Raw genomic sequence first — 15,700 nt, 5'->3', positions numbered from 1 at the left:
TGGCGTTGGCTCCTTTCATCTGGTGCAGCCAGGTCAGGGGAGAGTGGTCGGTGTACACGGTGAAGTGCCGCCCGAAGAGATAGGGCTCTAGTTTCTTGAGGGCCCACACCATGGCCAGGCACTCCTTCTCGATGGCCGCGTAGTGTTGCTCCCGGGGTAGCAACTTCTTGCTCAGGTACACGATGGGGTGTCTCTCCCCCTTTTCATCCTCCTGCATTAACACCGCCCCCAGTCCCGTGTCTGAGGCGTCGGTGAATACCACAAAGGGCTTGTCAAAGTCTGGGTTTGCCAGAACTGGGCCACTGACCAGAGCCTCCTTCAGCGCCCGGAAAGCCTCCTGGCACTGCTCGGTCCAGACCACCTTGTCTGGCTTCCCCTTCTTGCATAGCTCAGTGAAGGGGGTGGCTATGGCGCTAAAGTGGGGCACAAATCTTCGGTAGTATCCTGCCATCCCAATAAAGGCTTGGACCTGCTTTTTGGTGTGGTGAGCGGGCCAGTCTCTGATCACCTCCACCTTGGCTGGTTCCGGCTTTAGGCGGCCGCTCCCCACCCGATGGCCCAGGTAAGATACTTCAGCCATCCCCACCTTGCCTTCTCCGCTTTTACAGTCAGCCCAGCCCCCTGGAGTCGGTCCAGCACTTGTCTAACCTGGGACACGTGGTCCTCCCAGGTCTGGCTAAAGACACAGATCTCATCAATATACGCCACGGCAAAACTCTCCATCCCCCTCAGGAGCTGGTCCACCAGGCGCTGGAAGGTGGCCGGCGCTCCCTTGAGGCCGAAAGGCAGGGTCAGGAACTCATAGAGCCCCAGAGGGGTGATAAAGGCCGATTTCAGCCGGGCATCTGCATCCAGCGGCACTTGCCAGTAGCCCTTTGTAAGGTCCATGGTGGTGAGGTACCGAGCTCCTCCCAGCTTGTCTAGGAGCTTGTCCGGCCTGGGAATGGGGTAGGAATCAGATACAGTGATGGCATTGAGCTTCCGATAGGCCACACAGAACCGGACCGACCCGTCCTTTTTGGGGACCAGCACCACCGGCGAGGCCCAAGGGCTGGCAGATGGCTGGATCACCCCCAAAGCCAGCATGTCCCGGACCTCTCTTTCCAGGTCCTGAGCAGTTTTCCCTGTGACTCGGAAGGGGGAGCATCTTATTGGCGGGTGCGACCCTGTCTGCACCCGGTGGAGAGTCAGATTAGTGCGTCCAGGTTGGTTGGAAAACAGCTGTCGGTACGGATGCAGCACCTCCCTGACCTCAGCTTGCTGGGCAGGGGTTAGCTGATCCGAGAGGGGAATTGTCTCCAGGGGGGAACCAGCTCTGGTCCCAGGGAATAGATCTACTAAAGGGTCATCTCCCTGCTCCTCCCACTGTCCACACACGGCCAACACCACATTCCCCCTGGCATAATATGGCTTCATCATATTCACATGGTACACCCGGCGGTGGTGCGCACGGTTCGACAACTCCACCACATAGTTTACCTCATTGAGCTGCTTGACGACCTTGAAAGGGCCCTCCCAGGCGGCCTGTAGTTTGTTCTTTCTCACTGGGATGAGAATCATCACCGGATCCCCAGTGGCGTAGGCACGGGCCCTTGCCGTGCGGTCATACCAGACCTTCTGCTTCTTCTGGGCTCTGGCCAGATTCTCCCTGGCCAGGCCCATGAGTTCAGCCAGTCTCTCTCGGAAGATCAGGACATACTCCACCACTGACTCTCCATCGGGAGTGGCCTTCCCCTCCCACTCGTCTCTCATCAGGTCCAGGGGGCCCCTCACCCTCCTTCCATATAGCAATTTGAAAGGCGAAAATCCGGTAGACTCCTGGGGCACCTCCCTGTACGCGAACAGCAGGTGAGGTAAGTACTTGTCCCAATCCTGCGGGTGCTGGTTCATAAAGGTTTTCAGCATCATCTTTAGCGTCCCATTGAACCTCTCCACCAGCCCGTTGGACTGGGGGTGATAAGCTGAGGCCCAGTCGTGCCGGACCCCACATTTCTCCCACAAGCACCGGAGCAGGGCCGACATGAAGTTGGAGCCTTGGTCTGTCAAGACTTCCTTGGGAAAACCCACTCGGCTGAAAATGGTCAGGAGCGCATCGGCCACGGGGTCTGCTTCAATGGAAGCTAAGGGCACTGCCTCGGGGTAGCGGGTGGCAAAATCTATCACCACCAGAATGTATTTCTTCCCCGACCGGGTTGTCTTGCTGAGAGGCCCCACGATGTCCATGGCCACCTTCTGGAAAGGCTCCTCTATGATGGGCAAAGGTCTCAAAGCCGCTTTCCCCTTGTCCCGGGCCTTCCCCACCCTCTGACAGGGGTCACAGGATCGGCAATACTGCCGGACCGTGGTAAAGACCCCGGGCCAGTAAAAGTTCTGTAGCAACCTCTGCCGGGTGCGCCGGATTCCCTGGTGCCCTGCGAGGGGGATGTCATGGGCCAGGTACAGGAGCTTGCGGCGATACTTCTGGGGGACCACCAGCTGCCTCCTGATCCCACAGGACTCTACTTCCCTTGTGGGAGCCCATTCTCGGTACAGGAACCCCTTCTCCCACAGGAACCTCTCCTGGCAACGTCTCCTCATGGTCCGTACCACCCTGAGGTCGGCCAGGTCCCTGAGCTTCCGCAAGGAGGGATCTTTCCTCAACTCGGCCTGGAACTCAGCGGCTGGGGAAGGGATGGGGTCCGGTTCCCCCTCAGTGGCCAGGTCTGAGGCCTCAGCCTCTCTGAGCCGTGCCCCTCGGCGCTCCCTCCCCACCAGGGTAGGGTCCTGCACCTCCGGTGCGGTACCCTCCCCGAGGTCAGGGAGCAGTGGCCCTCGCCGGCTCTGGCTACAGGTCACAACCAGGGCGGTCTGGGGCTTGCTTGGCCAGTCCTCTAGGTCTCCCCCCATCAAAACTTCAGTGGGCAAATGGTGGTGCACCCCCATGTCCTTGGGGCCCTCCTTGGCCCCCCATTTCAGGTGTACCCTTGCCACGGGCACCTTAAATGGGGTCCCGCCCACCCCTGTCAGGGTCAGGTAGGTGTTGGGCACCACCCGATCTGGGGCCACCACCTCGGGCCGGGCCAGCGTCACCTCCGCGCCCGTATCCCAGTATCCATTGACCTTCCTCCCATCCACCTCCAGGGGAACAAGGCACTCTCTCCGGAGGCTCAACCCCGCGCCCACCCTGTAAACCGAGCACCCTGAGTCCAGAGTCTCCAGTCCTCTGGTGGAGCTGGCCTGGGGTACTCTTCCCTCCTGAGCAGGTGGTAAACTGGTAGGCCCCCTTTCCTGGGTCGTCTGCCCCTCGTCCAGCTGGGTCCCTACCCAGTTAACCCTGGGTAGGTTGGGTCTGCTCAGTTTGTCCCTGAGCCCAGGGCACTGGGACCGTATGTGGCCTCTCTGGCCACAGTGATAGCAGCTCAGGTCACGTTGGTCCCCTCGAGCGGGTCGGAGGGGCCCGACGCCAGGCGTTCCCCTTGGGAGGGGTTTCTCCCTATTTCCCCGCTGGGAGGCCCCCTGGTGACTCTCTCTCTGCATCGGGGGGGGCCTGTTCTTTTGGGACTCCTCCCGGCTACCCCCTGACCGACTGTTCACAAACTCGTCGGCCAGCTGCCCTGCGTGCTGGGGGTTCTCGAGCTTTTTGTCCACCAACCACAGACTCAGGTCGGAAGGGCACTGTTCATACAGTTGCTCCAGTACGATTAGGTCAAGCAGGTCCTCTTTAGCTCGGGCCCCCGCTGTCCACTTGCGGGCATACCCCTGCATCCGGTTGGCCAGTTGTAGGTAGGTGACCTCAGGCGTTTTACGCTGACTCCGGAACCTTCTCCGGTACATCTCGGGGGTCAGCCCAAACTCACGAAGCAGGGCCTGTTTGAACAGTTCATAGTCCCCTGCCTCCGGCCCTGTCATCCGGCTGTACACCTCCACGGCTTTGGGGTCCAGTAAGGGGGTGAGAAACTGGAGCCTGTCTGCAGGGTCAACCCTGTGCAGCTCACAGGCATTCTCAAAGGCCGTCAGGAAGCTATCTATGTCCTCCCCCTCCTTACGCTGGGCCAGGAAGCACTTATCAAAGTTCCTTGCAGTCTTGGGTCCCCCCTCACTCACCACAGCCGGGGCCCCACTGCTCTTCAGCCTGGCCAGCTCCAGTTCATGCTGTCTTTGTTTCTCCTTCTCCTGACGTTCCCTCTCCTTCTCCTCCTGCTCATGTTGACATTGTTTCTCCTTCTCCTCCTGCTCATGTTGACGTTGTTTTTCCTCATGTTGACGTTGTTTTTCATGATCCTCCAGCTCCCTCATTTTCATCTCCCTCTCCCATTCCAGCCGCCTCTGCTCCAGGGATGGGGAGCTCCGCCGGGAGGATCCCCTGCTGGCTGCCGGGGTCAGGGTGCCCTCAGTATTCGCTGGGCTTCCCCCAACCCCTCCCCCAGACATAGGTAGGAAGGGTCTCGGGATGTCCTCGGCAGCAGTCTGACCCCTCCCAGCCCGGTCAGGCCCCAGGGCCCACGCTGCGTCTGCCAGGCGGCTCCCCTCAGGGACAGGGATCGGGTCATCCAAGTGATCCCTCTCCTCCAACTGGGCAATCAGTTGTTCCTTGGTGGACCTCCCGATGCGCAGCCCCCTCTGCCTGCACAGCTCCACCAGGTCACTCTTAAGGCGTTTAGCGTACATCTCCCTGCTGGCCACTCGCAGGCCGGGCAGCTTCCCACGGTTTCCAGGAAAAGCCCTTAGTGTGCCAGTCCTTCTTGAGGTCACCACCTCTTTGCCAGGGTCGAGCTGCAGACTCCTCCGCCCCTGGGACTGCTCGCTGCAATCCCCCGGGGGACCCTGTTACTGCAAAAGTCTTTCTCTCTGGTCACACATTCCCAGGGGTTAACCGCCCCCCGAAACCGTCTCTCTCTGAATCTTCAGCACGCCTGGTCCCCGTCAATTCCCCTTCGTTTTACTGTTCCCCAGTCACTTACTGCAGGAAGCGCCGTTCACGGGGTGCAGTACATCCCACCGCTGCCACCAGTTGTCACGGAGTGTGGGGGAGTCCAGGCCCTGCACCCCTCTTCCTGGGATCCACTGAGACTCTCAGCCAGCCAGTAAAACAGAAGGTTTATTGGACAACAGGAACACAGTCCACAACAGAGCTTGTGGGTACAACCCGGACCCCTCAATCACGTCCTTCTGGGGGAGCAGGGAGCTTAGACCCCAGCCCTGGGGTTCCCTGTGTTCCTCCCCCCAGCCTCCAAACTGCCAACTAAACCCCCCCAGCAGGTTCCCTGCTGCAGCCTCTGTTCACATTCCTGGGCAGAGGTGTTACCTCCCCCTCCCCCTCCTGGCTCAGGTGACAGGCTCTCAGGTCTCCCCTCCCCAGGGCACATTCCCAGGTCAACACTCCCCCCTCCCTGCTGAGTCACATCGTCACACCATGCCCTGCCAGTCCTGCCACATCTGGACACACATCTTCACACCCTGCCAATCCTGTCACGCCCAGACACGTGTATCCATGCTCTACCGGTCCTGCCACGCCTGGACATGTCTTCACACCCTGCCAGTCCTGCCACGCTCAGACACATGTCTCCAAGCCCTGCTGGTCCGGCCACGCCCGGACACCCCTATGTACAGCCCTGTGGGGGGGAGGGGGGGTTGAGGGATGGGGGTAGGGGCAGTGCAAGGGGTGGGGCCAGTGCAAGGTCCCAGGACCGAGAAGGGGAGTTCTGAGGGGACGGGCTCTGCCCTTTCTCATCCCTTACACTCCCACCTTCCACCCCAGGGCCCTCACCCGCTCACGGTCCCCTTACCCTTCCCACCCACTCCCCCCACTGCTCATGCTGCCCCTCCCCCTCCCCTTATGCCCCACCCCGAGGCCAGGCTGGCACCTACTTGGCCACTTCTTTGAAGGTTTTCTTCCTGGTGACGCTGGTGCCCTTCGAGGTATAAACCTTCCAGGCGTCCGGCTGCAAAGGAACCAGCCAGGTCAGCCCCAGCCAGCCGTGGGGAGGAGGCGGAGAAGGGACCATTCAGCCCACCAGGGCCTGGGACCAGCCACGGCCGACGGTCCGGGGGGCAGCCAGCCCCACTGTGCAGGAGGATAGGAAGTGGAGGTGCTGGGGGGAGTCCCTGGTGGGGGGCTGGGCCCGGGTGGGGCTGCCTGGGAAGGAGAGGGTGTGTCTGGGGAGATGTGATCCCTGGGGTGGCAGTGGGGGGACTGGGGCAGGGGTGATCCCAGAGGGGCAGGGGGAGGGGCGATCCCTGGTGGGGAATGGGGGGAGGGACGATCCAGGCACGGCTGGATTAAGTCTCCTGTGGGCCTGGGACTATTACATTTTCCAGGGCCCCCTCCCCCCGTATACAAGTCTTTTTCCTAATGTAAAACAAAATGATCACCGTTGTGGCATCGAGGCTCTTAACGCTATACCAACCCCGCCTTTCAACGAACATAAAGCCGTCCTGTGCTTACATTTCAGTCTTAAACCATGTAGAATATAGTTAATTCAAAATGGCCGACTTCGTACCTTAGAGAAAACGGTTACTGACTCCTCGTAACGGTTGTTCTTCGAGACGTGTCGTTCACGTCCGTTCTGATCAGGTGCGTGCGTGCGCGCGTCCACAGTAGCCGGAAGATTTTCCCCTAGCAGCAACGGTGGGGTCAGTCTGGGGGCCCCCTGGAGTCATGCCTTCATGGCGCCCAGTATCGAGCCCTGCCGACCCACCACCCCCTCAGTTCCTTTGCGCTGGCCGCTCCGACAGAGGGTGGGTGTTGGAACGGACGTGAACAACACACCTCGAAGAACAGTTACGAGACGGTGAGTACCCCTCTTTTATTACCACGCACTCTCGAATGCTTGTTCCCGTCCATTCCCATCAGCCGACTCTCAAGCCCAAATTCAGGGGGCAGGGTCGGAGTCATCCACTTGCTGGAGCACGGCTCGTCTGCAGGCCGCATCGCCTCTGGCCCGCTGAGTCATCGCATCGTGCGTGGTGAAAGTGTGGATGGAGGAGCACATTGGCGCCCTGCAGATTTCCTGAGTGGGAACCTGAGCCAGCAAGGCTGTTGATGAAGCCTGAGCCCTGGTGGAGTGCACAGAGATCGGGGGTGTGGGAATCCCCGCCGGGTTGCAGCACTTGCGGATGCAGGACGTGATCCATGATGAAATGCGCTGTGATGACACAGGCAGGCCTTTCATTCTGTGCACCACCGCCAAGAAGAACTGGACCGATTTTCTGAATGGCTTCGTTCTCTCGATGTAGAAAGCGAGTGCCCTGCGGACATCTAGTGAGTGGAGTCTCTGCTCCCTGCCGCTAGAATGCGGCTTAGGGTAGAACACAGGGGGGGAAGATGTCCTGGGTAATGTGAAACTGCGATACCACCTTCGGGAGGAAAGCAGGAGGAGGTCTGAGCTGCATCTTATCCTTATAGAACCCAGAATAAGGGGGCTCTGAGGTTAGGGCCCTGAGTTCAGACACTCTCCTGGCCAAGGTTATCCCCACCAGGATCACCACCTTGTAAGAGAGATAGAGCAGGGAGCACTTTGCCAAGGGCTCAAAGGGGGTGTGGGGCTCTGTACCTCGGGGGAACACCCTACACCCCCATGTTCATCTTTATAAAATGATTGTGTGGTATCCAATGCAAAGTTTGTCATGTCGGGTGCCTTCGGAAGGCTCATGATGCCCTGAGCATGGTTGTTATAGTGATGTTATAGCTTGTAATTTCATGTATATGGTTATGAGGCTGAAAATGTGTCCTCACAGCTTAAAGCCAGCCCAGGCAAAAACTCTCCAGGAACAGAGGGGCAGTTTACTTCTCATCAGGGCATGTATGGGACAAACCCAGCCCAGCCTCACAGGAACAAAGGACACTGGGCTAGGTAGCAACAAAAGAATCTGTGAGACTCTCGAGGGAGTCACCCCCCTTCCCTTGGTCAGTTTGGGACTGCGATGAGGTAATGCTCACCTGACTGTGAAACAGGGAGGGCAAAGCCAAGAGGGAAGAAAGGACATGATAAAAGGGGGAGACATTTGCCATGCTTTCTCTCTTCCACCTCCATCTACAGACACCACCACCGAGTGACTGAACCGCTGAGCAAAGGGGAGAGCCTGGCCGAAGGGCAACCAGCCAGCCTGTGGTGAGAAGCATCTAAGTTTGCAAAGGTATTGAAAGGTCAGCTTAGGATGCATTTTGCTTTTATTTCATTGGACCAAATCCGACTTGTTATGTTTTGACTTATAATCACTTAAAATCTATCTTTATAGTTAATAAATCTGTTTATTCTACCTGAAGCAGTGCGTTTGGTTTGAAGTGTGTCAGAGACTCCCCTTGCGATAACGAGCCTGGTACATATCAATTTCTTTGTTAAATTGATGAACTCATATAAGCTTGCAGCGTCCAGCAGGCATTACTGGACACTGCAAGACGGAGGTTCCTAGGGCACTGGAGATATTGGCTGGTGTCATCCGGTTGCACAATCCAAGGAGCAGCTTACATGCCAGAGGCTGTGCGTGAACAGCCCAGGAGTGGGGGTTCTCCCAGCAGAGCAGGGTCAGGCTGGCTCCCAGAGTCAAGGAGTGGAGTGACCTAGCAGATCACCGGTCCGCATAACACCAGAGGGGAACATCACGGCGGAGTCCTGTGAGTCTAGACAGGACCAGGTTGAGGTCCACTTGGGTCTTGGAGCGGCCCTTGATCAGCCAGTCATCGAGGTGCGGAAACACCTGTACTCGGTGCCTGCGCAGAAACGCAGTGACAACTGCCATGAACTCGGTGAAGCCTCGAGGTGCTGCTGACAGGCCGAATGGGAGGACTGGAAATTGGTAGTGGCTGTTGTTCACCATGAACCTGAGGAACTTCCTGTGGGGCTGGGCGATCGCGATATGAAAGTATGCGTCCTTTAAGTCAAAGGCAGCATACCAGTCTGCTGGATCCAATGAGGAAATGAGGGAGGCCAGAGAGACCATGAGGAACCTGAGTTTCTTCACAAACTTGTTAAGTTCTCGCAGGTCCAGGATGGACCTGAGGCCGTCTTTGGCTTTCGGTATTAGGAAATACCATGAATAGAAGGCCTCGCCCCTGTGTTCCTGAGGAACCTCCTCCACTGCCCCTAGCGACAGGAGCGACTGCACCTCCTGGATAAAGAGCTGCTTGTGAGAAGGGCCCCTGAAGAGGGACAGGGAAGGGGGGTGGAAGGGCAGGAGGGCACAGAATTGGATGGCGTATCCCCTCTCTACGGTGCGGAGGACCCAATGGTCTGAGGTGATCCGGGGCCATGCATGGTAGAAAGGGGACAGTCGGGACAGGAAGGTAAGGCAGGGTGGATCCAGTCTTTGATGTGGTACACCGTCCTCAACCGTGCTTTCAGAAGCCGGTTTGGGCCCTGATAACAGCTTGGGTTGTCCCGAGCCCTGGCCAGAGCGTTGACGTGGCCTTCTCCTGCCTGCGCTGTTTCTCCGTCTGGACCTGTCCTGGCGGTTCTGGTGACCACACTGCTGAGGAGGCTGAGGACGGAAGGGTCCCCGCTGCGTTGACGGTGTGTAGAGGCCCAGGGACCCGAGGGTGACTCTGGAGTCCTTTTGGCTGTTTAGCCTCTTGTCCATTTTCTCCAAAAAGAGAGTCTCCCCGTCAAAAGGCAGGTCCTGTATGGTCTGCTGGACCTCATATGGGAGACCAGAAACCTGGAGCCAGGAGCCCCTTCTCATGGCCACTCCTGTGGCCATAACCCTGGTGGCAGCATCTGCTCCATCAAGTGCCACCTGCAGGGATGCCCTGGAGTTCAGTCTCCCCTCCTGGACCAAAGCCGAAAATTCAGCACAGGAGTCCGAGGGGAGCAACTCCGTGAAGTTAGCCATCGCCGAGCAGGCATTGTAGGAGTACCTGCTGACGATGGCCTGCTGGTTCGATATTCGGAGTTGTAGTCCCCCCGTTGAGTACACCTTTCGCCCGAATAGGTCTAGTTTTTTAACGTCCCTATTCTTGGGGGAAGGGCCCTCAAAAACCTTGCCTCTCCTGATGGTTAGCAGCATCCACCACCGGAGAGTCAGGCCGGGGATAGGAATATAGGTGTTAATAACCCCGGGAGGGCACAAAGTACCGGCATTCCTTACGCTTGGCAGTGGGTGGGAGCGAGGCCGGGGTCTGCCACAGGGTCCTAGTCATGTCTGTGAGTGTCTTTATAAATGGTAAGGCGATACGGGAAGGGCCAGAGGGGGCCAGGATGTCCACCATAGGGTCTGCAGCATCTACCACTTCCTCTGCCTTAATGCCCAGACCCTGGGCGGCCCTGCGCAGCAACTGCCATAACATCCGGGAGTCTTCCAGAGCTGGGGCTATGGAAGTGCCCGCCAGTGCCTCATCTGGTGAAGAGGAGGAGGAGGCCACCAGAGGAGGTGGTTGTTCTCTACCATCCCCACCTGAGGGATCTCGTGACTCCAGGGGGACTGTGGTCGGTCGGCCTGGTCCCCGTGCTGTGAAGGGTGCGGGTGTTGGTGCAGATGTTGGGTCCCATGCCAGTGCCGGTGTAGACGCCTGGTGTAGTATCTGTGCCAGGATCCTCATGGACGTGGCTGCAGCCAGCGTCGGCGCCGGGCTGTCGCTGGTGCCCCACACTCCATGACAACTGGTGGCAGCGGTGGGATGTACTGCACCCCGTGAATGGTGCTTCCTGCAGTAAGTGACTGGGGAGCAGTAAAACGAAGGGGATTGACGGGGACCAGGCGTTCTGAAGGCTCAGAGAGGGGCAGGGGGCGAAGGAGCTATGCTTAACCCCTGGAGTGTGTGACCAGCGAGAAGGACTGTTGCAGTGACAGGGTCCCCCTGGAGAGTGCAGTGAGCGGTTCCAGGGGCGGAGGAGTCTGCGGCTTGACCCTGGCAAAGAGGTGGTGACCTCGAGAAGGGCTGGCACCCTAGGGGTCCTCCCTGGAAACCGTGGGGAGCTGAGAGCACTCAGGCCTGTGAGTCCACAACAACTTGGGACTAGCGGGAAGATGTATAACCATCTCCTTAAGAGCGACCTGGTGGAGCTGTGCAGGCAGAGGGGGCTGCGCATTGGGTGGCTCACCAAAGAACAGCTGATTGCCCAGCTGGAGGAAAGGGATCGCTCAGAGGAGCCGATCCCTGTCTCTGTGGGAAGCAGCCCGGCAGATGCAGTGCCGGCACCGGTGTCTGTCCCGGCTGGGAGGGGTCAGACGGCTGCCGAGAGCACTCCGAGGCCCCCCCTACCAGTTACCTATGCCTAGGAGAGGGGCTGGAAGGAGCCCGGTGAATCCCAAGGAGGACACACATCTGGAACTGACCCTCCGAATGGAGGGATATGCCCACAAGTGGGCAGAGGGTGCCCAGACGAAGGAGAACCTGGTTAACCTGATTGTACTGTAGCACCTGTATGAACAGTGCCCTTCCGACCCGAGGCTGTGGTTGGTGGACAAAAAGCTCGAGAACCCCCAGCACGCAGGGCAGCTGGCCGACGAGTTTGTGAACAGTCGGTCACGGGGTAGCAGGGAGGAGTCCCAAAAGAACAGGCCCCCCCCGATGCAGAGAGAGACTCACCATGGGACCCCCCAAAGGCGGAACATGGAGAACCCCCTCCGAAGGGGAATGCCTGGCATCGTGCCCCTCCAACCTGCTCGAGGGGATCAACGTGACCTAAGCTGCTATCACTGTGGCCAGAGAGGCCACGTACGGACCCAGTGCCCCGGGCTCAGGGACAGACTGAACAGACCCAACCTACCCAGGGTTAACTGGGTAGGGACTCAGCTGGACGAGGGGCAGACGACCCAGGCAAGGGGGGCTGCCATTCTACCACCTGCTCAGGAGGGAAGAGTACCCCAGGCCAGCTCCGCCAGAGGGCTGGAGGCTCTGGACTCAGGGTCCTCGGTTTACAGGGTGGGCGCGGGGCTGTCCCTCCGGAGAGAGTGCCTTGTTCCCCTGGAGGTGGATGGGAGGAAGGTCAATGGATACTGGGATACGGGCGCGGAGGTGACGCTGGCCCGGCCCGAGGTGGTGGCCCCACATCGGGTGGTGCCCAACATCTACCTGACCCTGACAGGGGTGGGCGGGACCCCATTCAAGGTGCCCGTGGCAAGGGTACACCTGAAATGGGGGGCCAAGGAGGGCCCCAAGGACATGGGGGTGCACCACCATTTGCCCACTGAGGTTTTGATGGGGGGAGACCTAGAGGACTGGCCAAGCAACCCCCAGACCGCCCTGGTTGTGACCCGTAGCCAGAGCCGGCGAGGGGCACTGCACCCTGACCTTGGGGAGGGTACCACACCGGAGATGCAGGACCCTACCCTGGTGGGGAGGGAGCGCCGAGGGGCACGGCTCAGAGAGGCTGAGGCCTCAGACCTGGCCACTGAGGGGGAACCGGTCCCCATCCCTTCCCCAGCCGCTGAGTTCCAGGCCGAGTTGAGGAAAGATCCCTCCTTGCGGAAGCTCAGGGACCTGGCTGACCTCGGTGTGGGACGGACCATGAGGAGAGGTTGCCAGGAGAGGTTCCTGTGGGAGAAGGGGTTCCTGTACCAAGAATGGGCTCCCCCAGGGGAAGTGGAGTCCTGTGGGATCAGGAGGCAGCTGGGGGTCCCCCAGAAGTATCGCCGCAAGCTCCTGTACCTGGCCCATGACATCCCCCTCGCAGGGCACCAGGGAATCCGGCGCACCCGGCAGAGGTTGCTACAGAACTTTTACTGGCCTGGGGTCTTTACCACGGTCCGGCAGTATTGCCGATCCTGTGACCCCTGTCAGAGGGTGGGGAAGGCCCGGGACAAGGGGAAAGCGGCTTTGAGACCTTTGCCCATCATAGAGGAGCCTTTCCAGAAGGTGGCCATGGACATCGTGGGGCCTCTCAGCAAGATGACTCGGTCGGGGAAGAAATACATTCTGGTGGTGGTAGATTTTGCTACCCGCTACCCCGAGGCAGTGCCCTTAGCTTCCATTGAAGCAGACCCCGTGGCCGATGCGCTCCTGACCATTTTCAGCCGAGTGGGGTTCCCCAAGGAAGTCTTGACAGACCAAGGCTCCAACTTCATGTCAGCCCTGATCCGGTGTTTGTGGGAGAAATGTGGGGTCCGGCACGACTGGGCCTCAGCTTATCACCCCCAGTCCAATGGGCTGGTGGAGAGGTTCAATGGGACGCTAAAGATGATGCTGAAAACCTTTATGAACCAGCACCCGCAGGATTGGGACAAGTACTTACCTCACCTGCTGTTCGCGTACAGGGAGGTGCCCTACCGGATTTTCGCCTTTCGAACTGTTATATGGAAGGAGGGTGAGGGGCCCCCTGGACCTGATGGGAGACGAGTGGGAGGGGAAGGCCACTCCCGATGGAGAGTCAGTGGTGGAGTATGTCCTGATCTTCCGAGAGAGACTTGCTGAACTCATGGGCCTGGCCAGGGAGAATCTGGCCAGAGCCCAGAGGAAGCAGAAGGTCTGGTATGACCGCATGGCACGGGCCTGCGCCTACGCCACCGGGGATCCGGTGATGGTTCTCATCCCCATGAGAAAGAACAAACTACAGGCCGCCTGGGAGGGCCCTTTCAAGGTCATCAAGCAGCTCAATGAGGTAAACTATGTGGTGGAGCTGTCGAACCAGGAGCACCACCGCCGGGTGTGCCATGTGAATATGATGAAGCCATATTATGCCAGGGGGAATGTGGTGTTGGCCGTGTGTGGACAGTGGGAGGAGCAGGGAGATGACCCTTTAGTAGATGTATTCCCTGGGACCAGAGCACAGGGAACACAGGGAACACAGGGAACCCCAGGGCTGGGGTCTAAGCTCCCTGCTCCCCCAGAAGGACGTGATTGAGGGGTCCGGGTTGTACCCACAAGCTCTGTTGTGGACTGTGTTCCTGTTGTCCAATAAACCTTCTGTTTTACTGGCTGGCTGAGAGTCTCAGTGGATCCCAGGAAGAGGGGTGCAGGGCCTGGACTCCCCCACACTCCGTGACAGCTTGTCAAAGTCTGGGTTTGCCAGAACTGGGCCACTGACCAGAGCCTCCTTCAGCGCCCGGAAAGCCTCCTGGCACTGGTCGGTCCAGACCACCTTGTCTGGCTTCCCCTTCTTGCATAGCTCAGTGATGGGGGTGGCTATGGCGCTAAAGTGAGGCACAAATCTTCGGTAGTATCCTGCCATCCCAATAAAGGCTTGGACCTGCTTTTTGGTGTGGGGAGCGGGCCAGTCTCTGATCACCTCCACCTTGGCTGGTTCCGGCTTTAGGCGGCCGCTCCCCACCCGATGGCCCAGGTAAGATACTTCCGCCATCCCCACCTTGCACTTCTCCGCTTTTACAGTCAGCCCAGCCCCCTGGAGTCGGTCCAGCACTTGTCTAACCTGGGACACGTGGTCCTCCCAGGTCTGGCTAAAGACACAGATGTCATCAATATACGCCATGGCAAAACTCTCCATCCCCCTCAGGAGCTGGTCCACTAGGCGCTGGAAGGTGGCCGGCGCTCCCTTGAGGCCGAAAGGCAGGGTCAGGAACTCATAGAGCCCCAGAGGGGTGATAAAGGCCGATTTCAGCCGGGCATCTGCATCCAGCGGCACTTGCCAGTAGCCCTTTGTAAGGTCCATGGTGGTAAGGTACCGAGCTCCTCCCAGCTTATCTAGGAGCTCGTCCGGCCTGGGCATGGGGTAGGCATCAGATACAGTGATGGCATTGAGCTTCCGATAGTCCACGCAGAACCGGACCGACCCGTCCTTTTTGGGGACCAGCACCACCGGCGAGGCCCAAGGGCTGGCAGATGGCTGGATCACCCCCAAAGCCAGCATGTCCCGGACCTCTCTTTCCAGGTCCTGAGCAGTTTTCCCTGTGACTCGGAAGGGGGAGCATCTTATCGGCGGGTGCGACCCTGTCTGCACCCGGTGGACAGTCAGATTAGTGCATCCAGGCTGGTTGGAAAACAGCTGTCGGTACGGATGCAGCACCTCCCTGACCTCAGCTTGCTGGGCAGGGGTTAGCTGATCCGAGAGGGGAATTGTCTCCAGGGGGGAACCAGCTCTGGTCCCAGGGTATAGATCTACTAAAGGGTCATCTCCCTGCTCTTCCCACTGTCCACACACGGCCAACACCACATTCCCCCTGGCATAATATGGCTTCATCATATTCACATGGTACACCCGGCGGTGGTGCGCCCGGTTCGACAGCTCCACCACATAGTTTACCTCATTGAGCTGCTTGACGACCTTGAAAGGGCCCTCCCAGGCGGCCTGTAGTTTGTTCTTTCTCACTGGGATGAGAACCATCACCGGATCCCTGGTGGCGTAGGCACGGGCCCTTGCCGTGCGGTCATACCAGACCTTCTGCTTCCTCTGGGCTCTGGCCAGATTCTCCCTGGCCAGACCCATGAGTTCAGCAAGTCTCTCTCGGAAGATCAGGACATACTCCACCACTGACTCTCCATCGGGAGTGGCCTTCCCCTCCCACTCGTCTCTCATCAGGTCCAGGGGGCCCCTCACCCTCCTTCCATATAACAGTTCGAAAGGCGAAAATCCGGTAGACTCCTGGGGCACCTCCCTATACGCGAACAGCAGGTGAGGTAAGTACTTGTCCCAATCCTGCGGGTGCTGGTTCATAAAGGTTTTCAGCATCATCTTTAGCGTCCCGTTAAACCTCTCCTCCAGCCCATTGGACTGGGGATGATAAGCTGAGGCCCAGTCGTGCCGGACCCCACATTTCTCCCACAAGCACCGGAGCAGGGCCGACATGAAGTTGGAGCCTTGGTCTGTCAAGACTTCCTTGGGGAACCCCA

At 58.9% G+C, this 15,700-nt stretch overlaps 2 protein-coding genes across 2 annotated transcripts in view; both read right to left on the bottom strand.

Moving 5' to 3' along the window:
* NOS3 (nitric oxide synthase 3) overlaps positions 1-15,700 on the bottom strand; it is a 91,941-nt gene that overhangs the window by 27,835 nt on the left and 48,406 nt on the right. Inside the window, exon 11 of the mRNA XM_048841934.2 lies at positions 5,848-5,921. Coding sequence (XP_048697891.2) covers positions 5,848-5,921 — 74 coding nt within the window. The remainder of the gene's footprint in view (positions 1-5,847; positions 5,922-15,700) is intronic.
* On the bottom strand, positions 6,548-10,598 carry LOC142071241 (uncharacterized). The gene is made up of 2 exons (XM_075126122.1): positions 7,919-10,598; positions 6,548-7,335 (listed from the first exon to the last, which is right to left on the bottom strand). The coding sequence occupies exon 1, from the start codon at positions 9,979-9,981 to the stop codon at positions 8,548-8,550; it is 1,434 nt and encodes a 477-aa protein (XP_074982223.1). The 5' UTR covers positions 9,982-10,598; the 3' UTR covers positions 6,548-7,335; positions 7,919-8,547.

Source organism: Caretta caretta, chromosome 2 (genome assembly GCF_965140235.1).
Source record: "Caretta caretta isolate rCarCar2 chromosome 2, rCarCar1.hap1, whole genome shotgun sequence".
NCBI lineage: Eukaryota > Metazoa > Chordata > Testudines > Cheloniidae > Caretta > Caretta caretta.
This window is presented reverse-complemented; position numbering and strand designations above follow the sequence as displayed.